The sequence below is a fragment of the Acanthamoeba castellanii genome (genome assembly GCF_000313135.1).
Source record: "Acanthamoeba castellanii str. Neff unplaced genomic scaffold scf7180000084632, whole genome shotgun sequence".
NCBI lineage: Eukaryota > Discosea > Longamoebia > Acanthamoebidae > Acanthamoeba > Acanthamoeba castellanii.
Window position 1 is genome coordinate 5,127 of NW_004457730.1, and position 24,054 is coordinate 29,180.

The window sequence follows — 24,054 nt, forward strand, 5'->3', positions numbered from 1 at the left end:
ACCTTCGAGCTCCACCGTCAGGGGAACACGGGGTCCTCGTCGGGCTGGGGGAGCTGATAGACGGGCTCAGTTTTCAGCGAAGCGCTGGGAGAGGGCAGTGCCCACAGCGGCGAGAGGGGCTGGACGGGCTGGAGGTGGATGAAGTCCGAGTGCTGGGTGAAGGTGTAGGCCGAGGGGTGTGGAGGGTGGTGGTGGTCGGCCAGCTCGATGGTGCCGGAGAAGGCCAGGGCGCGCCCGACCTGCACACCATCAGTCTGGACCTGGTCCAGGGCGAGGTGTTGGTCGCGCGGGCGGTGGGAGTTGAGGACCCGCACGGCGTCGGTGGCGGCGTCGTCTAGAGCCGAGCGCCACTGGTCGAGTCTGGTGGTGTCCACCTTGAGAAAGGAGTGCGGCATGTAGCGGTGTGGGTCGGGCATCTGCCGGGCCAGCCCAACATACAGGAAGGCAACTATAAGTAGGAGGAGGAATTCATGATGGTGGGAAGTGCGGGCCATGACCGAACTGGGCTTAGCTGGGTGTGTTACAGTGTTGGTGGCGTTTGAGGCTAGTGTCGAGAGGCCAGAACGACCAAAAGAGCGTGACGTCACTTCCTCTTTGATTGGTCCACCTCTCCACATTCCCTGCGAGTTTGGAGAGCCCGCCCAAATTTCACGAATATTGCAAGAAAAATTCAGCTTGTGTGACCCGATAAAAAACAAAATAACACAACAAAGCCAAAGATGATGGGGGAGAACCCCAAATCATTCACGCGGCTGGTCGCGATGCCGATCGCAAGTGTGTAGTTGTTGATACTACGGTATTCGTTTCCAGGCAAGGCTCAGCGCAAAAAAGGGGCATGGCCGCCTTTGGATCGAGAGGCGTGTGCAGGCGGCATCTCCAAAAACAGAACCAGGGGAAAGTGGGCTGACGGAGAGGCCTGAAGGTTGGAAGGCAGCCCCCCCGCGTCATCTACGATTCATCTCTCTGAGTAATCCATCCATTTTCCGGAGGGAAGGTGGCTGCTAAAAGATTCTGAAAAGTGAGGGCGAGAAGGTGAAGGCGAGATGAATGGAACTGCTTCTGCTCTCGGCGCCTCGCCGTCTTCTTCCTCTCCCTCTCCATCTCCGCCACCTTCAACATCGACATCGAGTAGCTCTTCGTCCTCGCCCTTGACCCGCCACGGCCGAAGCGGGAGCCTTCTTCGAACCCGGGCCGTGCGCGAACTGCATCATGGCCTGGATCAAGCAGACGACGAGGAACCCACCAAGGTCGAGGAGGTGAAGAAGCTGCTCCAGCAATCGGTGGCCTCCTATTTTGATCGGTTGCAGGAGGAGGAGCGCGAGAAGCGAAAGCAGGAACGCGAGCAGCGCGAGAGGCGGAAGCGCTTGCCCATCTTGTTGATGGTACGTAGTGGTTGAGCCACCTTCACTTTCACCTTCATCTCCCCCAACCACAACACGACCATCAACAGATTACACTTCTTTCTTGACGTTGCACATCAACCGCTACGTCATTAAATCATAACAATAAATAAGTACAACAAATTGTAATCAAATTAAAATGCCCAACAGGTTACGCTGCCGGACTGGCTTGGCGGGGACGCGCACGAAATCATTCTACCGCACGACTGCCTGATCGACGAAGTCAAAGTACGTCTGGTGCTGGTGGTGCTTGTCGTGGGCTTGCGCGCGTTTGATGCTGATGCCCCACGCCACATATAGCAAACGATCTGGAAGCAAGTTCCAGCGCTGTGGGACACCGCCAGGGAGGAGTGTGACCTCACCCTGGCCGGCAGGTGCGGCTCCGCTCGGTCCCTGTCCAAGTGTTGTTTGCGTTGCTTCTCTGTTCTAGGCTGATACCTTGTGGTGTGTGACGCAGCTATGTACTGGACGTGGAGTTCTGCAAGCTGCTATCGATCACGGTGGTGGGCAAATACTTCGCTGAGCACAACAAGGTCGCACTCAGCGTCATCACAAAGAAAATAGCCCCTAAACGCGGGTAAGATAGCACACGCACACGCACACATCGCACACGCACACATCGCACACGCACTGACGCTTAGGTTCGGATTGGTGCAGGCCGCTTCCAAAGACGCTTTCCGCAAGGAGACCGTTGTCCGATAGCACTAGCTCGATCGTAAGCTCGCCAGCGAACTCACAGGTCCCCTCGGGACCCAGTCCTCTGAGCATGAGCACCAACAGCCCCATTGGGACGATCGTGCGACCTCCACCGAGACCGAGCGACGAGGACGACCACAAGAAGCGCGCTGCAGTGATCGCCCAAAAGCTCAGCGAATCACAGGTTTGCCACCAATTTATCGGATTTGTGGATGTGTGTCGTGTGTGTCGTGTGTGTCGTGTGTGTCGTGTGTGTGGTTGCCGCTTCAAAGGGACAAAGGTAACAAGCGTCTATGACATTCCACCACCAGAGCGCGCTCTACAAGGTGCAAACGCAGATACGGGAACTGCAGAGCATGTACCGGAAGGAGCTGGACCAGTGCCTGTCCAACATCGCCCTGACCAATGTCATCCGCCAAGCCGACGAGGCGGGCTTGAAGAAGCGCACCACGGAGGAGGCCGCCGCCGAAGCCCTGGTCGAGGCCGAAGCCGAGTCGGAGACCACCGCGTCCGAGGTCTCGGAAGCGGAGGCCGACGACGATGAAGAGGACGGCGCCGATGACGACGACGGCGCCGATGATGAGGAATTCGCAACGGCCACGGTCAACGAGACCGAGCTTGCGATGCGGTTCTTCAACGACCGCAAGGAGCTGCTGGAGCGCATCGTAGCCAACCTGCAGGAAATCCTGGACTCCAAGGACCTGATGACGCCGTCGGTCGAGCGTCAACCGTCATTCAAGCGTCTGGCCGATCTGAAGGCCGTCAAGGACTCTGAGGCTTCGGCTTCGGCTTCGGGCGCTGCCGCTGGTCCGTCGCTCCGGACACCGCCGCAGACGCCGCTGCCACCGCTCCCCCCGCACGCCAAGGCCCGCATGTCGTGCGGCCAGCCGGCCTTGGTGCGCGTCAGCGAGCTGATGGAGAGCGAGGCCATTCAAAAGAACGACTCCTCGCCCAAGCCCGGGGGCAAGGACGGCGTCGACGAGGAGGAAAAAGAAAGGTATTGCGTGCTGCGTGTGCGTCATGTGTGTCATGTGTGTCGTTCGCTCACAATTAGGACCTGCACAGACAGAGGAAGAGGTTGCTTACGCCACTCGAGCGAACGCGGGAAGAGTTTTTTGAGACGGAGGAGAGCTACGTGGCGGGTCTGGCAATCATAGTCAAGGTACCTCAAACTCCTGCAAATGTCAGCAGGGCAAAACCCATTTGACGCCGACAACGACCTACCTCTATCTCTAGGTCTACTTGGCGGGCGTCACGGGCATACTGAGCCCCAACGACCTCGACACGATCTTCGCCAACGTGGCGACCATCTTCGAGATCCACAAGAACCTGCTGCAGGACATCTCCCATATCAAGGACAAGGAGCGCGCCCAGAGTACTATCCGCACCACAACCTGAGATCTAAATAGCTCGAGCTGATACGTTTGAGGCCTCAACGCGATCTTACCATTCCTCCTTTTTGTTGCTGCTGCGATTCTAGCGGGCAAGTCGTTCGGTGATTCGCTCAAGGCCTTCATTCCATTCCTGAAGATGTACACCGTCGTACGTGGATCCCTCTGCACCACAGGCGCGCAATACTTGCTGCTCACGGGCGTACACACACACACACACACACACACACACACAGTATATCAACGCCTTCGACGATGCCAACAAGCGCATCGGCGAGCTGATGAACACGTCGAAGAAGTTCGCTGCCTATCTGCAAGGTCTGGCCCGTTGTAAGCTTTCGGTCGCACACGGGCTTGCGCTGAATCTCACCCCACATTTCAATTAACGTTCGCCACCACACAGAGGCCCAGGCGCGGCCCGAGTGCAAGAAGCTGGACTTGACGTCGTACCTGATCATGCCCGTGCAGCGCCTACCGCGATACGAACTGCTCCTGCGGGATCTCATCAGGCTGACCCCGCCCGAAGACTCTGAACACCCCAAGCTGAGCTCGCTCTTGGGTACCAAAAAGCCATTTCCGTTCCCCCGTCTCCATCGCTGTCAGCACGGTCGCTCGGCTGTCACTCATCGTCGGTTCGGTTGGTACAGAGGCTGTGGTGTTGGTCAACAAGCATGTGAACGAGAGCAAGAAGAATGCCGAACTTCGACAAAAGTATGCCGGGCTTCCAACACGACACGCACGACACAGATCACGGGAGAGCTGCATGCTGACGTCGTAGTCTTCTTCCTGCACACCACTTGCAGGTTGTACAGACTCCAGGTCTCGATCAAGGACAAGGTCGACATCTTCTCTCGGGTCAACCGACATCTGATCCGAGAGGGCTCCTTCCAGTCCTACGAGCTCCGATTGCAGGACCAGGGCAAAGAAACCGCTGCGTACGCCCTCCACTCTTTGTCGTGTCGTGCGTGTTGCGCGCGTGTCGTGCGTGTCGTGCGTGTCGGGCGTCGTATCTCAAACACCACATGACAAACAACAGGGAGAGAGGGTTCGCGGTACCGTCGGCACACTCCCCGTTCCACAGGGAGCTGGCGCGGCAGAACGTGGAGGGCGTGAGCCTGCTCAACGTCTCGCTCAAGCGGCTGCCCTTCAAGGAGCGCTACTTCTTCCTCTTCGATGACTACCTCCTCGAGGTCTCACTGCCCACACGAAGCGGCAAATACAAATTCGTCCGGTGCGTCCCCCACGGAGGACTCGACCGACCACAACACCATCACGCACAACCGCACACGCACACGCATACAACCGCACACGCACACAACCGCAGACGCGCGATTGTGTTCTGACTGGGTTGGTTCGGTCCGAACAGGAAAGTCGACCTCAGAAATATGACCTCGGTCTCGTGGGAGAAGGACAAGGAGCGAGAGCTCAAGGACCTGTTCCCACAGCGGGCGCCGAATGCGAACTCCGAAATCCCGGTACGTGCGGTGTCATCTTCATCTACAATTTAATGAATAAGATCTGCATATGTTGAACTATATATTGAAGCTACATGTTGGACACAATATTAACCTGACAGCTGCTCGTGTGTGTGTGTGTGTGTGTGTGTGTGTGTGTGTGTGTGTGTGTGTGTGTGTGTGTGTGTGTGTGCGGTTTCGTGCAGACTTTGTCGAACGAGATATTGATGCTGAGTCCAGCAATCATGGAAGACGAAGACAAACTGGTACACTACCCATGTCCCAGCAGACCGTCACGGTGGGCGCCCCACTTTTCTAACGGTAGCGAACGGAACGGCTCTGCTTGGCAGGTCCTCTCGGTGGTGGTGGATGGAACTAAACGCTACCTCTACAAATTCAAATCCACGACTGAGCGCGATGATTGGCACGACGTACTCAGCAAACAATCCGCCAAATGTACAGCTAGCAGGCATGCCACACACACACACACGCACACGCACACGCACACACGCACACACGACCGCACACGCACACACACACGCGCACACGCGCGCGCACTCACGCACACACGAGTGGCACACCGTGGCGCATTATACGTCCAAAAAACTCAATCTCTCCTTATTCGACGGCCGTGCAGGCAAGGCGGAACCAGCGAGCGCAGTGCCCGAGCTGGAAATCGCGGTACGCCCTCCTCTTCTTTTGAGTGCTGTGGTGCACACTGATGTGACCTCATCGACGCACCATACAGGACCGAGGGCAGTCCTCGCTAAGCAACCTGCTCGGTTTCAGCCCAGCATCAAGTACAACTTTCTATGTTGTTGTTGTTATACTATGTGTGTGTGTGTGTGTCTAGTGTGTCGTGTGTGTGTGTGTGTGTGTGTGTGTGTCGTGTGTGTGTCGTGTGTGTGTGCGCGCGCTTGATACAAGTCACTAACGCGCATCGGACCCTCGCACAGTGCTGACGCCGCGGGAAGTGAAGAGGCCCAAGAAGTCCAAGAAGAAGTCCAAGTCGAAGAAGCTCGCCTCGTCGGCCACCTCGCTGGTCGCGGGCAAGAAGAAGCGCTCGGCCGACTTGCTCGCTCTCGACTCCGGCGCCGCGCCCGACTCGCCCATGATGGCCCGGACCGCCTCGGCCATGGCCGACGCCGCAGCCGCCTATGTCGCCGAGGTCGACCGCCGGGCCAACCCGCCGACGGTCGCGCGCAGCACGAGCAGCCTCGCCGTCACGTCCAAGGAGACCGCCACCGCGAAGAAGGAAAAAGAGAAAAAGGAAAAGAAGGAAAAGAAAGAGAAGCACGACAGCGACAAGGCCATCGGCGGCGACGGCAGCGGCCTCGGGTCTGGGGCGCGTCGCAGCAAGAGCCTGGGTCCGGCCCGGTCCAAGGCCTTGCTCCGTGAGATCAACCTGGGGCTGGCAGTGGCCAACAACAGCGACGTGGTGGCCCCGCGGGGCGAGGTGGCCGCCCCCGGGTCCGCTCGGGCTGCCACGGCCACGGGCGTCACGGCCAAGGGCGACACCCTGCGACCGAAGATCGGCGCGGCCTTAGCGCGACGAGGGATCAAGCTGACGTCGCCCATGGTCGGCCCGGCATCGCCAGGTTCGGAGGCCTGCGCCCCGAGCAGCGCCGGGGCTGCGTGGTCGCCGGCGTCGCCCGCCCAGACGCCCAACAACTCGTCGCCCCGCATGCTGGCGGTCTCTTCTTCGATTCTCGATGCCACCAAGAACCGAGGAAAGGAGACGCCACCAGACAAACCGCCCAAGGATCGCAAGCGGTCCCACACCAAGACCTCTTCATGAGCGAGTGACATGGAACTATGTCAACGTGTTGATGGCAAGACTACTTTATTACAACCACGACAATGTGTATCTGTGCATTACCTACATGTGGTGTAGTGGTAACCAGACACAGGTGGCTAGTGGGTGCCCTTCTTGTAGCCGCCCTTGCTGGCGGGCAGGTAAGCCCGACGCTCGTGCAGCTCGCGCTCCAGCCACCACGTGGCGCCCTTGGGCAGCCTCTGCTTGGCCTCCTCCAGGTAGACCTCAGCCTCGGCCAGGCGCGCACGCGCCTCCTCTACAGCGGCCTCGGCCGCCGCCTTGGCCTCCTCAGACCTCGCTCGGGCCTGCTCGGCCTCGGCGCGGGCCTCGGTGGCCTGGCGCGCCGCCTCCTCGGCAGCCGCTCGGGCCTCGGACGCCTGGCGGGCCGACTCCTCGGCCTGGGCGCGGGCCTCGGTGGCCTGGACAGCGGCCTGCTCAGCCGCAGCGCGGGCCTGGGTGGCCTCAGCAGCGGCCTGCTCGGCAGCGGCGCGGGCGGCCGAAGCCTGGCGGGCCGACTCTTCGGCCTGGGCGCGAGCCTGCTCGGCCTGGTGCCTGGCCTGCGTGGCCTCCTCGGCGGCCTGTTCGGCGGCGGCGCGGGCCTGAGACGACTGGCGCGAGGCCTCCTCGGCGGCTGCGCGGGCCTGCGAGGCCTGGTCGGCAGACGCGTCGGCGGCCTGGCGGGCCTCCTCGGCCACGGTGCGCGCCGTGCTGGCCTTGTCGGCGGCGGCCTTGGCCACCTGAGCGGCGCGGTCGGCCTTCTTCACGGCGGCCTCCTGCGTGATCTTGGCCCGACGCAGCGGCAGCGGGTCCGACGACAGGTGCTGGGCGAGCTCGTTCTTGGCCCGGTTGCGCGACACGAGGCTGCCCTCCTCGGACAGGCGCTTGAGTTCCTCGGTGCGGCCGTTGAAGGCGTCCTCCTGGGCCTTGAGCTCGGCCAGGGCGGCCTCGAGCTCGGCCTTGGCCGCCTGCAGCTCGTCCTCGCGGGCGCGGGCCTCGGCCTCCTCGGCCTTGGCCTGCTCCTCCGACTGGCGCGCCTGCTCGGCGGCCGACTGGGCCTCGGAGTCGCGCTGCTTGGCCTCGGCCTCGGCCTGGAGGGCGGCGGCTTCGCGGGACTTGGCCTCGGCCTCGCGGGCCAGCGCGTCGGCTTCACGGGCTTTGGCGTCGGCCTCGCGGGCCTTGGCCTCGGCTTCGGCTGCCAGGGCGTCGGCTTCGCGGGCCTTGGCCTCAGCCTCGGCGGCCAGGGCGGCCTCCTCGCGGGCCTTGGCCTCAGCCTCGGCCGACAGGGCGTCGGCCTCCTTGGCCTTGGCGTCGGCTTCGGCGGCGAGCGCGTCGGCCTCGCGGGCCTTGGCCTCGTTCTCCGCCGCCAGCGCAGCCGCTTCGCGCGACTTGGCCTCGGCCTCGCGCGAAGTGGCCTCCGACAGGGCCGCCGCAGCTTCCGCGTCGCGCGCCGCCGACTCCTCGAAGGCACGCTGCACCTCGTTGAACACCTTCTCGGCCTTCTCGATCTCCTCCTTGGAGCCCTGCGGCGCGTTGACGAGCGTGTGCCAGTCGGCGTTGTACTTGAAGGTGAGGATGTGCGTGAGTGGCACACGCTTGACGGTGCCCACGATGGCGCCCGTCGACCTCAGCCTGTCCCTCATCGCCTGTCGACACAAAAAGTAAGTCGTGTACGTGAGTCCGCAAAGCCCGGTCAACGCAATTCAAATACCGAGTGACGTCACCAGGGAACAAAGGACGAAGGAAAAAAGAACGAAGACGGCGGACGTGAGGGGGAAGGGTGGGGCGGGGGGGATACCTGGACGGTGAGGGTCTCCTTGAAGTGTTCGAGGAAGCGGTGGGCCTGGAACTCGTCGAGGTCGGAGCCCTCGGCGCGCTTGGCCTCGTCGAGCTCGATGGCCTTGTGCACGAACGACCACACCTTCTCCGCCTCCTTCTCGCCAAACTCCTACTCACGTTTTGTACAGTGAGTCACTAACTGCTACAAAATAAATCATCAAAATACCTAAATAGTATAATACAGTATACAGTGTAGGCCAGTGACGGCGGCATACCTCCCAGTAGGCGTTGAGGAACCAGACGGCCTGGTCCTTGTGGGTGCGGGTGATGAGGTCATCCAGCTTCTCCTTGTCGTTCGATCCAGCAAGCACGGTGGCCATGATGGTAATATAGTTTGTTTTGGGTGGTGTGGGGGTGTATGGTACAGTCGGGAGGATAAGGTAAAGAAGTTGGCCGTGGCGACGAACAAACACCACCTCAGCGCCGGGCGACCGGAGCTTGGCCAACGGTTTCATATTTTGTGCACTCGCCTGGGATCTTGGGTCGGCGAGACGCTAGGCACCTAGAGGGACTTGAGTACTATCGAAGAGAAGGGCATGCAGTGCCGGCATTCAACTTCTTAGGGTTCTTCTTATGCGAGGCAGTGCGAAGGGAACCTGCTTGAGTGCCGCCACAGCATAGAGATAAGATCCCATCATTTTTGCGAAATGCGGGTCGTGCATACCAACCTGTCGCCGGGTAGGAGCCAAACGCCTGTATGAGACGGCGCTAACCGCCACCACTTTATCTTCACGCGACACAAAACATACATGCCCAACCTGCCCCCAGCTCGCAGCTTCGCCCGGTTCTTCCTCTTCCCTGTCGGCATGGCCCTCGCCGGCCTTTTCGGCGTATTCTGTCTTCTTTCGTCTGGGTCCGCGCCGCGAGAGGCATCCATGATGAGTGCCACCACCATCACCACCACCATCAACACCGCCACCGCCGCCTTCACCGGCAGCATCCGACCACTCAAGCTCGCGTACCTCATTCTGGTCCACACGCCCGACTCTGTGCGGGCCTCGCAACGTCTAATGACCGCGATCTGGCGGCCGGACTTCTACTATCTCTACGTTGTGGACCAAGAAATGAGCGACCAGGGGCGCCGGGCGCTGGCCGAGTATCTGGCCTCGCCCGATGCCGCGGTGTTCCGAGCCCGCGGGAACGTGCGGGTCATGCAGGCCAACGTGCGTGCCGGGTGGGGTTCGATGGGCCTGGTGCAGAACGAGCTGGACGGGCTGGCCGGGCTGGTGCGGGCCCACGACGACTGGGACTACGCGCTTGCCGTGTCGGGCGACACCTACCCGCTGGTCAGCCAGGAGCGGCTGGTCGAGCGGCTGGCCTACTGGCGCCGGCGCGGGGCCAACTTCGTGTGCGACGACGGCAAGAAGCCCCAGCGCAACCAACACGTTCAGGCACACAAGTCCGCCCGGCTGGCCAAAGTGGCCTGGCCCACGGGTGTCACCGAGCCCGACCAGTTCGGATCGCAGGTGCATAATTATTAGTTTATTATTATCATTTTATCATCATTTTTTATCTTTTATTGTAAGCTAAACTAACATGTTGGCGAATTGGGCAGTGGTTTACGCTGACGCGCGAGTTTGTCGAGTACACGCTGACCTCGACCTTTGCACGCAACGTGCTGATGGCCATGGCCCAGGTGGAGATCCCGGACGAGTCCTTCTTCCAAGTCCTCCTCATGAACAGCCACTTCAACAACACCGTGGGCCTCGTTGTGCGCTACTCCCGCCCGTTCGTGCAGTTCTCTCATTATCATTCTCTCATCACTTGCACCACGCGCTTCACCACAGCCGCCAGCTCCCACCAGCCAGATCTGTCGGTACATCACCTGGGACAAGTGCAACTATGAGGTACCTCGCTACTCTAACCCACCGCAACAGTTGAGGATTGTCATTCGTATGTAAATGAATCTACACTCACGTCGTTCATGGGGTGCGTGCTCGCGATCCAACACGACCCTGCAGAAGAAGGGCATACACATGTGGCCGTGCTTCTTCGGCCCCAAGGACTTCGCGGCGATGACCGCTTCGGACTGCGTCTTCACACGAAAGCTGCACCCGGACGTCTCGGGAGACCTCTACGACATGCTGGACCAGCACATGGCCACCGCCGTCTGAACATCATTTCGTAGAGACATAGATATATTGACCAATGTATGTGCCACGAGGTCGTGTGGAAGGTAACAGAGCGCCGCCATCGAGGAGCGTATGGCACGAACAGAAATATTTATAAGTAGCGGCAGCGCTCAGCTGTCGGTTGAACCTTCGCTCGACGCAGCGACCAGCTCTGCGTAGGTGCGATACAGCATCTTGATCTCGTTCGCCTGCGCGAGGTGATGGAGTGCGTGACACAGAGACGGGGTCAGCCCAAGTCGGAACATGAAGCAATCTATCGGCTGGGCGAGGTGAGCGAAGGGAGAAGACGGACAGCGCACCCATGGAGAATGGCAGGTGAAGCACTGGGGCTTGAACAGATCGCCCACGAATATGGCCCACGTGTCTTTGCTGCTCATCGTCCATTGCGAAATGTCGCCGTAGCTCCACGCCTGGCACAACTCCTGAGACGCACAGACCGCGTCAGAGGGCAAACCCCACATTCATACGGCCGAGCAGGGCAACAACGCACCAGCGTCTGCGGGTGGTAGATGGCCACTCGATCGACGTTGATGGCGAGCAAGGCCTTCTCAGGCAGCTTGGAGTCCTTCGTCTGCGGGGAAGAAGCGGTACACGTGGAGAGCGAGCGCAAAGAGGTGTCAGCTCGCCCCGCAGCCGGCCAAGAGGCACTGGGGTAGCAGATCGGGGGCGTACCACGATGGGGAACACGGTGGCACCGTAGAACTCAGATTTGAAGTACCGCTCCATCACCGCGCCGAGCGCCTGCCGCCACGCCTCCGCTTAGAAAATAGCCACGCGCACAGACGGAGGGGGTGAGACTTACCTGGAGGGTTGACTTCTCCTGATGGGCGTAGAGCGAGCCGTTCATCAACGCCAGCCACTGGTCGCCTGTGCGTTTGTTCATCACCGAGGCCGGAATGAAGTCCATAATCTGCTCACTGTTGGTTGTGTGCGTGGGGGGGGGATGGAAGTCAGTTATCTGTCCAACCAAGAGAGTTCTAGAGAATGATGACAGGTACGCTGTGAGACTACGCCACGCGCCGGGCTTGCGGGCCGTGGCGAGCAGCGAGGCGTATTCTACGGCGTCCGCCTCGCCCAGCGGCAGCACGCCCAGGATATCCTCGACGACCTGCTCGCAGAGGTAGTTGAGCGCCTCGCTGTCGGCGATCAACTCGTCGGCGGTGAATTCGTTGTGCATCCACGTCAGCTTCTTGAAGATGAACCCGAACATGCGATCCACCTCGGGCAGCAGCGCTGCCGTCACGCCTGGCATTGACACACATTCACAACACCAATCAGCCGCTGCCTAATGTTAAAATCAATTGCTGACGTGGCGAGAGCTGGTGCGACGTACTTCGCCTGAAGCGCTTGCTGCCACCAGCAGCGCCACCACTGTCGTCGCCGGCCGCGAGCATGTCGGACGCGAGCGTCAGCCGGCCGGACAGGGGTCGGACCCGCCGCTTGGTGTCGTAGTGGGTGGAGCGGCGTCGGTCCTGGCGCGTCTGCGCAGATGACGAGACCAGCTCGGCCGACGAGTGCGACGGACGCGCTGCGGTGTCAGATGATGCGGCGGTGGAAGCGGAGATGCCCTTTTCCCACAGCGCCAAGGCGTCGCAGACCAACAGCGTCTGCTTGAGCGGGTAGCAACCTGGGGAATGTGGAGCGTCATCAGCAGCAGCCGGTGCGCGGTTCGGTGTCGACAGATTAGCGTACCATCGAGCCCGCTCTGCCAAAGGCCCCAGCCTTCAGTGAACTTGGCCGGAAGACCGAGCTTGGTAGCGAAGTCCTTGGACGCCTGTCGAAACATAGCGTGCAATTTAACACAGGGCTCTCTGGGGAGCCAGGTGGTTGCCGGCAGTTGCGGAGCTAACTGTACCTCTTGTAGCGTCGTGTGCGACTCGATCGCAAACGCCTTCACGTCGCCATCGGGCAGCTCCACCATGCACATGATCGGCGTAGAGTCGGCCAGCGCCCTTTTTGATGGAGTGCCAACAAAGAGGGTTACTCCCTTGTGGGCCACGCCACAATAAATACATAAATAAATATACAAAGGCAGCACGAAAGAAATAAGGTACTTGATCTCAAAGATCGACGGCGCCTGCTCGCGCTCGTGGGCCACTTGCATGGTCTTAAGCAGCCTTCTGAGCACGCGACGCGCGTGATCCGCCGACACTGCATCTCGATCCTACACGATTGATGACAAGTGAGGCGAATCAGCAAATTGTGTGCACGAGCGCGGTAATCCGTGTGCGGTGGTGCGTGGCGTGCGTGCGTGGCGTGCGTGCGTGGCGTGCGTGTCTCTGTGCATGCGCCTGTGTACCGAAGATAGGTCGGAAGCCTCGGCCAGGAACTGTGTGAGATAGGGCGAGAACGAAGGTGAACCAGTGAAGCATGCCACACAGAGGCCCATCAGTTCAAATCCCTTGAGCATCGAACCACTGCAAGGGAAAGATCGAGGTGAGTGAGCACACAAAAGTGTGTCGGAAAAGGCCTAGAGCTCCCCTCGCCCACTAGGGGTTTGCTTACCTCTTGGGGTTGTTGTTGGTCTGTTTGATGAGCTGGCAGTAGATCTCGTCTCGCAGCAGAACCTCATCGAGGCCCTCCTGGACGATCTCCTGAGCCAGCTTCGTTCGATCGGACTTGCCCAGCGGGAAGTCGCCCATGAACTTCATTATGCCTGCCGAGGGTTCGCACCATTGTCAGCATCATCGGTCACTCTCTGGTGGCTCAAGGCCTGGCTGGCCTTGATTAATGTATTGTCGTACTGGTGAAGATTTTCACGGCCTGCTTTCCGAGCTTCTCTTTCTTTTCCTTGCTCGACACTTCGTTGAAGACGAGCAGAGGCACCTTGATCGGACTCTGCGATTGCGTGGATGCGCGTACATGGTCACGTGTGTGTCTGATGGCGGAAGTGATTTGGCTCTGGGGCCACTCTAGTAGTGCGTACCATAGAGAACGACAGCATCTCATTCGGCGAAGCGTTGTTGGACACCTTCCATTTCATGAGCGTGCCGGACTTGGAAGTTGACGCCTTGTTAAAGTTGTACTCTGCCCACGCGACCATCGTGTGTGCTCCGCCGGCCTTGCCCACAACGACTTCAAGAAAGAAAGGTATTAGTTTCAGACCAACATTGACGCTCTGCCCATTCGGGGTGCCTCTTACCTTCAACCCTCTTCCCTCTTGCTGGAGAATAGAAAGACCCCGACGGGAGGGGTTCCTCCTTGTTATTGTTGCTGCTCTTGGTGCTCGCCTTGGTATCGCCCAGCAGCAGAGTGCCGAGGGCGCGCAGGGTCGGTGTTCTCTTCCGCGAACTCGTTTCCTTCAGCCGAGAAAACCAGATATGAATGTTAGCCACATATCGCGCACGCCACTCACGACAGTGGCCTGACGGCCAACTCCAAAAGACACACCGCAACACGGTGCCAAGTACCTTCTTCTTTTTGGACGAGGTCTTCGTCTCCTCGGGGAGGGGGATGGGGCCGGCCCGCATGGTGGAACCGGAGGCCTTCTTCCTCCGCTCGGAATGCGGTTGCATGGGAATGAGTGACAAGTCGGCTGAGTCCGTGAGGATGAACTCGGTCATGGCCACGGGGAACATGCCCTGCTTGCCCTGCACCTCGCCGAGGCACCAGCCGTCGATGCTCCGCTCGATGATGTTGATTATGGCACCCTTCTCGAAGCTCAACAGCGACTCGTCGTCCACCTTGTAGTCGAGCAGCGCACGAGCGTACTTGGCCTTTTCTTTGAGCTTGTCCACGTAGCTCGTGAGCATGTAGCTTACGTCGTCACCCTTGTTTGTGTCGTTGGCGGCGTCATGTGTTAGGAAGGAGACTTCGACAAATTAACAGTTAGTTAACACGGAGGAGAGGGGGGAGTACCAGGGTGGTTGGGAAAACGAGGTCCATGGCCGTGTTGTTGCTGTGGAAAACGGTCATGTAGAGCTCGGTGCTGGAGTAGGACCACTCATAGACCTTGCTGTAGTCGAACTTTAAGATTTGCTCCTAGATGATCAAACATGAGGATGCGGTGAGTCAGAGTTGCACTCCCTCATCTTTGCTTCGGTGGCCGCGCGCATACCTTGGTCTCAAGGTTGTAGAACACGACAGCGGTAGCGCCGATGAGGAGTGCAAACTTGTCGGGAAGTCCAAGAGGCTGCACCCTCGGAGCCTCGCCTTCGCGGGGCGGCGGAGTCTGCGGGCGATTCCGTTGATGAGCGACATATCACATAAGCAGGGCAGTAGAAAAACGTACGGAGATGATGAATGGTAGGTGGCCGTAGAAGGGCAGTTCGGAGGCCATCTGCAGGTAGGCCTTCTTTGCACTCGCTGGGTCGACCCCGACGAGCTTTTCGTGCTCGGCAGCAATCTTTGGGTAGTGAGGATTAGCCTTGCTCCTTTGGGCAAGAGGAAACGTGAACGTGAGGCTACGTACTGCCCGAGGCCAATAGCTCGCGTCCCGCGCGTTTAGCATCTCCTTGCTGAGCAGTTGCGGCCTGGGTTGAAGTGGGTTAGTTTACTGGGTGAGTTGGGAGACGAACAATCGAGTTGGGGGCACGTGCAGCATTTCGGTGATGTTGAGCTTGGGGTCGTGATCGCCCACTTGATACTGCAGTTGAATGGCTGCAAACTTGGAGGTCTGTGTGCACCAAAGAGTGATGAGCGCTAGTACGTAAGAAGTTCAGCTTAGTTGGGGGTACGTACCTGAGCCAAGCTGCACCAGAGTCGACCGCAGCGCAAGTCGTTCTGCGCCTGCCAGCAGAGCAGGTTGATTTCGATGTCGTCGCGACGCTCGGGTGGACCCTCGAAGAAGAACAGCTTCTTAAGGACGAACTGGACATCGACATCGATGATATGGATGTTCTTGCTCAACTTCATCGACTTTTTGAGCTCCTCATACGTGGCCAGTATGTCCACGAGTCGGTCGTTCGGCCGCAGCAGTTTATCTGGAATGCAACGTCGATCAATGCCACGCGCCCCAGTGAGGAAGGGAGAGGCAAAAGCAATCAAAAGCAATCAAGGGCACATACAGGTATGGTCGTTGTACGTGACGAGGAGCGACCACCCGTGGGCGTTGGTGATTCGTATGCGCTCGCACATGGACGCCAGCACATCGGACACTGCGCAGCGGACAAACCACGTGTCATTTACTACACTGCGCAGTGCGAATTGAGTGCAGGAGAAAGAGAAAGAAACCTGTGGTGGCAGCGTCGACGTAGAACGCCGAGGTACGACCGTCCATCATGCAGAAACGGCACACGATCTTCTCCATTTGCTGTGTGTAGCGCCCAAGGCTTGAGTTAATGTTTGAAAGCCCATTGGCCGGAAGAGAACGGAGAAAGTACCCCTAGTGCTTCGAGCTCGGTCACGGAGGGCACCATCCGCCGGTCGCCCTTCTGGAACGTGCGTCGCAGCGCTTTGAGGGTGAAGGCAGCCAGGGTGCTCACGTCCCTGTTGCCGTAGAGCGGGAACATGATGGTGCGATCGTCGAACTTCTTGGGCTCGTGGGCGAGATCGAGACGCCTCTCCTTCTCCTTCTTCCGCGACTTGTTGGCGCTCGCGATCAGTCTGTTCTCCTCTTCGCGCACTTCGGCCGAGCAGTGCATGTACAGGAACGACAGCAGATACTTCGTGAACGACGTCGGTGGCCTGCAACGAGTGAGAAAGTAACGCCACGAGGTCAATAAAGCAGATGTGGTAATAGAATTGACGCCGTACCTGAAGGTCGAGCAGCAGAAGAGGATGAGCTTCCAGATGTTGAGCGCAAAGTGCCTGTGGTGAGGAGGTCAAAGGATGTGAGTTGAGAGCAGAACAGTAATTTGAGGAGGCGGGGCAAGCCCGTACGTTCCGCCATTGCGATAGAGCATGCGAAGGAGCTGGCAGAAGATCTCCTCACGCATTTCGCGCGTTACCAACCCCTGTGGTGAGAGTGTGGTGAAGAAGATTCAGAAGAGGTCGACAATCATAGTGGAGAGGCTTGGAAATTACCTTCAACAGCACATATCGCGCAGCGGCATGGTCCTCTTTCTCCATCCACAACAGTATCTCTGTATTATTAGGGGATAGGAGCATGAGTTGCAATTGAATGCCGGGTACTGCCAGGTTCGCACGTACTCCGCGAGATTTCAATGGCGATCTTGGATTTGTTTTCGTCCTCGCCCACCGTTCGCGTGAGCGCGCCAGCGAGCGGTTGCTGGGATGGACCATTGGGGGAGGGGGCAAGGAGCATGAGCAAGAACTGCCATCAGTTAGAGTGTCAGATAAGAAACCGCGCACGTACCATGGAGAAACAGAGCAATTGGCCGGCGGTGACAGTCTTCCGGCGGAACACGCCTGATGTGTGCTGCGAGAAGTTACGGATGGCGTAGCTGTGGAAGTTGAACAGCTTGGCTGACTCTTCGCCGATCAGCAGATCGTCCCTGTCGTTCAATAAGTGAAGTGAGCACAAACAGGGTGCTGCATAGGCGCAGCACCACCACTAAAAGTGCATGGTTGCGTACTCGTGCGAAAAAGGGTCGACTTGCGGCTTGCCCACCTCGCGCTCCTTCACCTCCGCCACTTCTTCGCCCTTGGTGTGTTGGGCTGACGAGAATGAGGCGGCGAAGCTCCTGAGAGATTCCTCCGGTCAACCACGCTCGGTCATGGACAATGATGGGGCTTGGGGACGAGATACCCGGATTTGCCTAGAGGCGACGCTCCGTTCTGTTCGAACTCGGCTTGTAGTGCGATCAGCTCCGTTCGTACGCCGAGCTCCTCGAGCTGCTGGTTTTGAAGCTTCATGTTGACCTCCTGCTTGAGATCCTCCGCCGCGTCGTCTTTCTTCTTTTTGTTTTTCTGGTGCTGCTCCTTCTTCTGCTCCTCGTTTTTCTGCCGGTCACGCTCGGCGGCAGCCGTGTCCGCCCTATCGCGTGTCTTGCGCTCACGCGCCGCGGCTTGTCGCCTCTTTGCCTGCAATCTGCGCCAGGCACACTGCAGCAGATCGCCGAGTCAGTCGGCAAGAAGGATGTCCTGTACACTACGCTGATCGCTTCGTGTGCTTCTCTGTGAGACTGCAGTGGGCAGTGCCAAACCTGAATCGAGATCGCCGCCCTTCGCTTTTTGAGATACCGCTTGCGCACGATGCAACATCGCATACGATTCTGCATGAACCTGACCAAGCACAACGACCGCTTGAGGCGCCGCCTGGTCGAGAGTTGTCGCAATGTGTGAGTTATAGGGCAAAAACAGAACAACACTCTCAGGGTAGGGATGTAACTTACCTGGCCGCAGCCATTCGCACCGTCGACTGGATGAGAACGGCAGCCTTACGGGCTTTGCGATACTTCTTGCGCTCCGTGTATCCCCGCCAATGCTGCAAGCCAGTGGTGGGAAGCGCGTAGGAAAATGAGGGTGAGTGAGTGCTGCATGACCGCCTTACCCATGCGATTGGAGGGGAACACACCTTTTGTAGCGTGATCACATGGTCCTTGAGCATAATCAGCCTTCGCTCTTCCAATTTGGCGGACTGTGTACAGTTGGTGTTGAGTCAGGCGTTTGGCAACGTGTTAAGGCGCACAATAAAAAGGCAACGAAGGGCCGCACCTGCTTGTCTCTCATAAATAGCTTCGTTTTGCCCACCTGGAAATCGTCGGGGCTGGTTAGCCCCTGTCCCTTCAGGGCGTCGAGCAATATCTTGAGCCCTGATTTCACCATCTGAGAGCGCCAGTGAAGACCAGGTTAGTGAGAAGGCCCCTCCGCTATAGGAACGGGAAATGCAGCAATCAGGGTAGATCGGTGTCATTACCTCGAGGTTTTCTCGTTCCAGCACAAGATCGCGCGTCTGTGGTGCGAGGCACTTGTAGTTGCGCCAGAAGACGTCAAAGGTCAACCGAACAGGAAACCCCGCCTTCCTGGAAGATTGGCAATGGGAGAATGCCTGAGTCAGCAACATTCGTGAAGTTGGGGCAGGCTTGGAAGAGAAGAAACCTGATCTTGATGGTCTCCATCATTCCTGCATAGCGCAGCTGGTTCAGCACGAGATCGCTATCGAACACTGCTGGCAGTTTCAACACATTGGGCTTCAGACAGCGCACATAGTGCGGAGCCGTAGCAGTCAGAGTATCCATAAGCGTGCGAAGTTGAACCTGTGAGGAGAGATCTCTGAGTCAACCATCAGCTGTATAATCGGACGATGATGTGGCACATACCCTAAAGGACGAAATGATGCTTGATGCGGACTTTCCGCGCATGGTGCTGTTAGAGTTGGAACCCAGCGATTGCGCCAGAACCCCGGTTGAGCGTGCGCTGGGAGGAGCCACAGTTGCCGCATTTTCCTCTTCGGAGAACAGCGCGTTGAGGAGGCGAAGATTGGACGTATTCATGGCGGCGGCCATGTTCAAACTGAGCGAGTCCCTGTTCTTCTCCAAGAACTCGCTTACTTCGTAACTCACCTGCACGTAAGAGATTTTCAGCTGATGATCACCGCTCGCCTACTAAGCCACCCAGGTGCCGTACGTCTCCGGCGTAATGTTTAAGGATGAAGTTGTTTCCGCGACGCCGCGGCATCTCATAGTTCTTGTGCTTGTTGTGAGCCTCGTTTATCTTCTTCAAGAAGGATTCGTCCGTTCCTTTCGGAAACCTCGACTCTTCATCCAAAAGAGCCAACACGCCTGGCGGACGAAGCTGCAAGAACGATTCGAGCAATTAGAAAAATGAGCAAAGCAAGGAGATGAAATGAGCGATCATCCAACCACACAATCGTACCCCTTCTATCAGGTCAAGGCAGCTCTGGTTGTCGGTGAACGGAATGCTTTCCCACTTGACCCCTTGCGATTCATATTCCTTCTGCTCGAGCTTGAAGATGTGCTGGGTGAAGTGTTGCTGAAGCGCCTCGTTCGTGTAGTTGATGCACAGCTGCTCCAAGCTGTTCCACTTCACATACCAAGCTGGCTAGCGTCAGCAATCACCATGGGCACAGCCCACCAGAAAGAAGAAGGCCTTACCGCAAAGTTCTCAAAGCCAAAGATGTCCAACACGCCGATGAATCTATGCTCTGTCGGCTTCTTGCCCTCGGGCAGCTCTTCTGGCTCTGCCGAGATCGAGGCGTTGATTTTGCCCACCAGCCAGTTGAATAAGCGGTCGTATAGGGATTTGGCCAGGGTGTCGCGAGCATCGGTTGCCTAGGCAGATGGATGAATGGAGAAAATCAGAACAGCAACCAACGATGACACGGTGAGGACAACGAGTGCGAACCTCTTCTCGCAACAAAGGCTTGAACATACGCTCTTTGCCCACGTCGATGAGGCGAGAGGTCAGCGCTGCCTTCAGATCGTCGTGATCAACCCGCAAGAGGTTTGACGCCAGCCGTAAGCCTGACGTGTTGTTGAGTGAGTGGCGTCCGTGCAGTACAACCAAAAACATGGTGCACCACGTACTTTCTTCATCGTGCACTACCGCCGTGTTCTTTTCATTAGTACCGAAGGTCACGTTGCCCAAGTGCAATATAGCAGCCAACACGGCGAAGATGTCGCTTTGCTCCTCCTCCGTGATCCCGAGCAGGGCCATGGCAGTCTACACGGAATGGGGGACATAAGTGTTGTCACATTTGGCCAGCGTTGTGAGAGGACGAACCAGCATGCGTTGCCAGTCCTGCTTATCGTTCACGTTCGGAATATAGTACACGCCGCTTTGGTTCAGATAGTGGAACTCAGACATGTCCTTGAGCCCATACAAGTCTTAAAAAAAAGCAAGTCGGGTCAGCAGCGTCAGGCCACGAAAGGATGGAAAGGTTTGGAGAGTCAATACTCTTCATGTCGGGAGTGCAGCCCTCGGAAAACATGTAGAAGATGTGATAGTTCCTCTCGCCCTGAGCCTGCTTGACAATGCGAGACTTCTCCAGCAGATCTTCAAGTATTGATGAAGATCACAATGGCGGCGTTAGAATGGGTCACAGGCCTAAACCCGTGCGCGGAAGCCGCGTACAATTGGTGATGCGTGCTCCCTTGATCCCAGAGCAATGCTCATCGAACTGAATCTCCACGTATCGTCCCTGCATTCATAAGCACAGTACTAGTATCAGCCAGCTTTACTCCATCGTACACACACCACACGTGCGTCCATCAACTTTGGTGTGAGTGTTACGTACGAAGCGTGAGGAGTTGTTGTTGCGGACGGTGGCGGCATTGCCGAACGCCTCCAGCACCGGATTGGCCTCAAGTATCTTGCTCTCAACCGACGACTGCTTGTTCGTCCGCTGCGCCAGGAACTGCATGATAAGCTTGGTCGCTTCTGTTTTGCCCGCGCCCGACTCTCCACTGCACGATCCATTGATTAAGCAAAATGTATATTTTATAATTCGATTCAAACAGAGCAGAAGGGCAATACCTTATAATGACGGACTGGTTGCGCTTGTCAGCGACGAGGGCCGAGTAGGCCGCGTTCGCCACAGCAAAGATGTGGGGCGGCAGCACGCCCATACGTTGGCCGGCATATTGCTTCAGCAGCTGGTGCGTGTAGATTGGCAGATGCTCGTAGGGATTTACTGACACCAAGATTGAGCCCGTGTAGGTCTGCTCATCAGCCCACCCCGGTTAGGGCTTGCGTGGAATGCATCGAGGACAAAGAAAAATCAACCACAAAAATCTGCGCTACACGATTTTACAATCGATTTTTAGGAAACGTACGTAGATGAGCTTGCTGTCGAAGCGGCGCTTGAGGTTAGCAAGGATCGTTTCCTCGGACAGCTGTTCCAAAGTGATCATGTCCTCGATGCCGTTCGGGGGCAGCGCGTTGAGCATGGCCTCGGTCAGCACAATCGGAGGAGGGGCCACCGGTACCGGCGACATCGACACGCTCTTGCGCCATCCGGCCCCAGGTGTCGAGGGGCTGATGAAGGAGCGCGACATCTCTCCCTTCTTCCTCTCCCCCTGGTACAGCCCCAAATTCGCTCTTCTCGAGAGGACGACGGGAGCTAACACCAGTTGAAGAGCTCACCCAACACACCAGACCAAGTTGATGGATAAAGGGACGTCTTGTGCGCTTGTTGTGTGAATGCAATCGCGGCCTTTTCTCTGCGTTTCTTTTTCTCCTATAACCATTGTTCGCCTCCAGGGAACCACTTGAGCCCTAACAAGGTGAAGCTGTGGCCTCAATTGGAAGGTGCGTTACCGGCCAAGTTGGGAAGCGGTGTCCGCTGACGACCAGGCTGCGGGCCTCTCTGCGCTGTACCGGGCGGTAATTGCTCCGGCCGCGGTGCTGCTCCAACGACAGTACGACCTCGCGGCCGGGTTGTCCCTTCGCGTAACAAGACCTGCGCTGGTGTCCAGCCAACCAAACCAATTCATTTGATTTTAAAGTCCGTCCAATCGCGTCGCGTCTACGAATCCACGCACATTGAAGGCACCAAGGCCGCGTTGTCTTCTTCTCACCTTCACTTGTGCTCTACACCAAACCACACTCGCCACTCGTCCAAACCACCAAAAGATGGCCAACGTACTCACTGGATCGAACGATAAGGAGAAGCTGGATGACCTCATCACCCGCACCCACAAGGACCAGGCCGTTTGGTTCCTCAATGCCGTCTGGGAGGTACGCCGCCGTCACTGGCTTCTCGCTCTCTTTCTGAATCTTTTTGGATTTTCATGTCTTCCGTTCGTTCATCTTTCCGGCTACCTCAGGTAGGTTCCAAGTGCGGAAATCTAATCTTTTTTGGTCCACGCTGCGCAGGATTTCGGCGCGAAGGAGGCGGAGAAGGTGTGGTCGTTCGTGCACAAGGCCATCGAGCTCGACGAGGCCAAGCGCGCCGAGGGCTCCGACCTCGACGAGTTCCAGGCCCACCGCTTCCTCGAGCACTTCAAGGAGACTCTCACCGTCCAGGTACCCCCCCCCACCACACGCACTCAAGCCCCCGCGCCCGTTCTTTTCCGCTCTCGCTTCGTTCTTTTTGTCGCCGTCACTTTCGCTCTTTCTTTCGCCGCGTGCTGCGGGCTGGGCGCTAATTAATTGGCTGTGGTCAACAGGCGATGAGGGACAAGCTGAGGTCGACGGGCGCCATCGTGGGCACCGTCAAGCGCGTGCCGCTCACCCACATCCTCACCTTCAAGTACAACGTCGATTGGCACGCGCTGGTCAACGCGCCGCAGGGCTCCAAGGAGGAGATCGAGAAGGCCGAGAAGGTGTTCAACGAGGTGCAGCGCGCCTTCGAGGAGTCGGCGGCGCGCGACGCCGAGGCTGCGGCGGCCCTGTCGGAGGCCACTTCGCGCGAGGCCGAGGCCAAGTCGCGCGAAGCGGCTGCGCTGGCGGCGGAGAACGAGGCCAAGGCCCGCGAGGCCGACGCGCTTGCGGCCGAAGCCGACGCCAAGGCCAAGGAGGCGACGCGCTGGCCCGTGAGGCCGAGGCCAAGTCCCGCGAAGCTGCCGCCCTCCAGGCCGAGGCCGAGGCCAAGCAGCGCGACGCCGAGGCCCAGGCCTCTGCCGCGGAGGCCCGCCGCACGGAGGATCAGGCCAAGGCCGAGGAGGCCGAGGCCACGGCCCGTAACGACGAGCTGCAGGCGGCCAAGGCCGAGCTCGAAGCCGCGCTCAACGAGCTCAAGGCGCAGGAGGACGCCTTCAACGGGCGCACGGCCGAGCTCACGCGGCAGTCCGAAGAGGGCAGCGTGGTGCAGAAGAACCGGGCCAAGAACGAGCTCGCCCAGCACCTGTCGTCGGACCCGCTGCCGCTGCAGGCGGGCCAAGATCACACAGGAGGCCGCCGTGAAGAAGGCCGACCGCGCCGCTCAGGTGGCCCAGGCCGCTGCCGACAAGGCCACGGCGGCCAGGACCGTGGCCGAGGACGCGCGCAAGGCCGCCGATGCGTCGGCGCAGCAGGCTTCGCAGGCCCGCGCCGCCGCTGAGGAAGCCTCACGACAGGCCACCCAGGCCCGTTCAGCTGCCGAGCAGGCCGCCGCCCAGGCCTCGCAGGCCCGCGCCCAGGCCGAGGAGTCGGCCCGCCAGGCCTCGAACGCCCGCGCCGCTGCCGAGGAGGCGGCGCGCCAGGCCACCCAAGCCCGCGCCGAGGCCGAGCAGGCCCGCGCCAGGTCGGAGGAGGCCAAGGCGGCGGCCGAAGCCGCTGTAGAGGAGGCGCGTGCGCGCCTGGCCGAGGCCGAGGCCTACCTGGAGGAGGCCAAGCAGAGGCTGCCCAAGGGCGCCACGTGGTGGCTGGAGCGCGAGCTGCACGAGCGTCGGGCTTACCTGCCCGCCAGCAAGGGCGGCTACAAGAAGGGCACCCACTAAACATTCCTTCTCTGTACAACCACCAAGTGTAAACTGATCAAAATATAAACATGACCTCAAAGATGTGCTGTGTTGCTTCTTTAATTGTGTCTAACAATACAGGAGA

At 58.7% G+C, this 24,054-nt stretch overlaps 6 protein-coding genes and 1 pseudogene across 6 annotated transcripts; 3 read left to right on the plus strand and 4 right to left on the minus strand.

Moving 5' to 3' along the window:
* Positions 1–17: 17 nt before the first annotated feature.
* On the minus strand, positions 18–416 carry ACA1_084810 (uncharacterized protein; the record flags this gene model as incomplete). Its single annotated transcript, XM_004358182.1, has 1 exon — positions 18–416. One exon carries the CDS (start codon positions 414–416, stop codon positions 18–20), a length of 399 nt encoding a protein of 132 aa, XP_004358239.1.
* A 627-nt stretch (positions 417–1,043) lies between these two features.
* Positions 1,044–5,794, plus strand: ACA1_084820 (RhoGEF domain containing protein; the record flags this gene model as incomplete). Its single annotated transcript, XM_004358183.1, has 19 exons — positions 1,044–1,382; positions 1,551–1,628; positions 1,701–1,774; positions 1,858–1,977; positions 2,157–2,280; positions 2,408–3,093; positions 3,162–3,258; positions 3,333–3,471; positions 3,577–3,638; positions 3,724–3,805; positions 3,891–4,046; positions 4,135–4,198; positions 4,291–4,422; positions 4,569–4,718; positions 4,854–4,962; positions 5,148–5,207; positions 5,292–5,397; positions 5,579–5,622; positions 5,690–5,794. 19 exons carry the CDS (start codon positions 1,044–1,046, stop codon positions 5,792–5,794), a joined length of 2,727 nt encoding a protein of 908 aa, XP_004358240.1.
* Positions 5,795–6,855: 1,061 nt separating this feature from the next.
* Positions 6,856–8,913, minus strand: ACA1_084830 (uncharacterized protein; the record flags this gene model as incomplete). Its single annotated transcript, XM_004358184.1, has 3 exons — positions 6,856–8,400; positions 8,553–8,702; positions 8,809–8,913. 3 exons carry the CDS (start codon positions 8,911–8,913, stop codon positions 6,856–6,858), a joined length of 1,800 nt encoding a protein of 599 aa, XP_004358241.1.
* A 429-nt stretch (positions 8,914–9,342) lies between these two features.
* ACA1_084840 (xylosyltransferase 1, putative) lies at positions 9,343–10,707 on the plus strand (the record flags this gene model as incomplete). The annotated part of the gene is made up of 4 exons (XM_004358185.1): positions 9,343–10,059; positions 10,149–10,304; positions 10,381–10,440; positions 10,555–10,707. The coding sequence occupies 4 exons, from the start codon at positions 9,343–9,345 to the stop codon at positions 10,705–10,707; spliced, it is 1,086 nt and encodes a 361-aa protein (XP_004358242.1).
* A 128-nt stretch (positions 10,708–10,835) lies between these two features.
* Positions 10,836–15,004, minus strand: ACA1_084850 (MyTH4 domain containing protein; the record flags this gene model as incomplete). Its single annotated transcript, XM_004358186.1, has 19 exons — positions 10,836–10,913; positions 11,025–11,147; positions 11,216–11,296; positions 11,398–11,466; positions 11,528–11,642; positions 11,724–11,970; positions 12,059–12,352; positions 12,418–12,499; positions 12,581–12,677; positions 12,780–12,889; positions 13,025–13,142; positions 13,231–13,381; positions 13,470–13,563; positions 13,652–13,752; positions 13,868–14,024; positions 14,136–14,495; positions 14,584–14,706; positions 14,783–14,896; positions 14,957–15,004. The coding sequence occupies 19 exons, from the start codon at positions 15,002–15,004 to the stop codon at positions 10,836–10,838; spliced, it is 2,562 nt and encodes an 853-aa protein (XP_004358243.1).
* A 213-nt stretch (positions 15,005–15,217) lies between these two features.
* ACA1_084860 (myosin head (motor domain) domain containing protein) lies at positions 15,218–21,584 on the minus strand (the record flags this gene model as incomplete). The annotated part of the gene is made up of 30 exons (XM_004358187.1): positions 15,218–15,340; positions 15,406–15,647; positions 15,732–15,821; positions 15,898–15,976; positions 16,047–16,350; positions 16,420–16,473; positions 16,546–16,619; positions 16,690–16,748; positions 16,816–16,894; positions 16,982–17,120; positions 17,202–17,309; positions 17,375–17,649; positions 17,772–17,883; positions 17,961–18,052; positions 18,143–18,205; positions 18,283–18,393; positions 18,485–18,590; positions 18,667–18,824; positions 18,888–19,130; positions 19,195–19,362; positions 19,444–19,611; positions 19,683–19,859; positions 19,933–20,051; positions 20,115–20,250; positions 20,311–20,414; positions 20,485–20,583; positions 20,662–20,728; positions 20,825–20,993; positions 21,064–21,248; positions 21,363–21,584. The coding sequence occupies 30 exons, from the start codon at positions 21,582–21,584 to the stop codon at positions 15,218–15,220; spliced, it is 4,125 nt and encodes a 1,374-aa protein (XP_004358244.1).
* Positions 21,585–22,161: 577 nt separating this feature from the next.
* ACA1_084870 lies at positions 22,162–23,948 on the plus strand (annotated as a pseudogene).
* Positions 23,949–24,054: the final 106 nt, after the last annotated feature.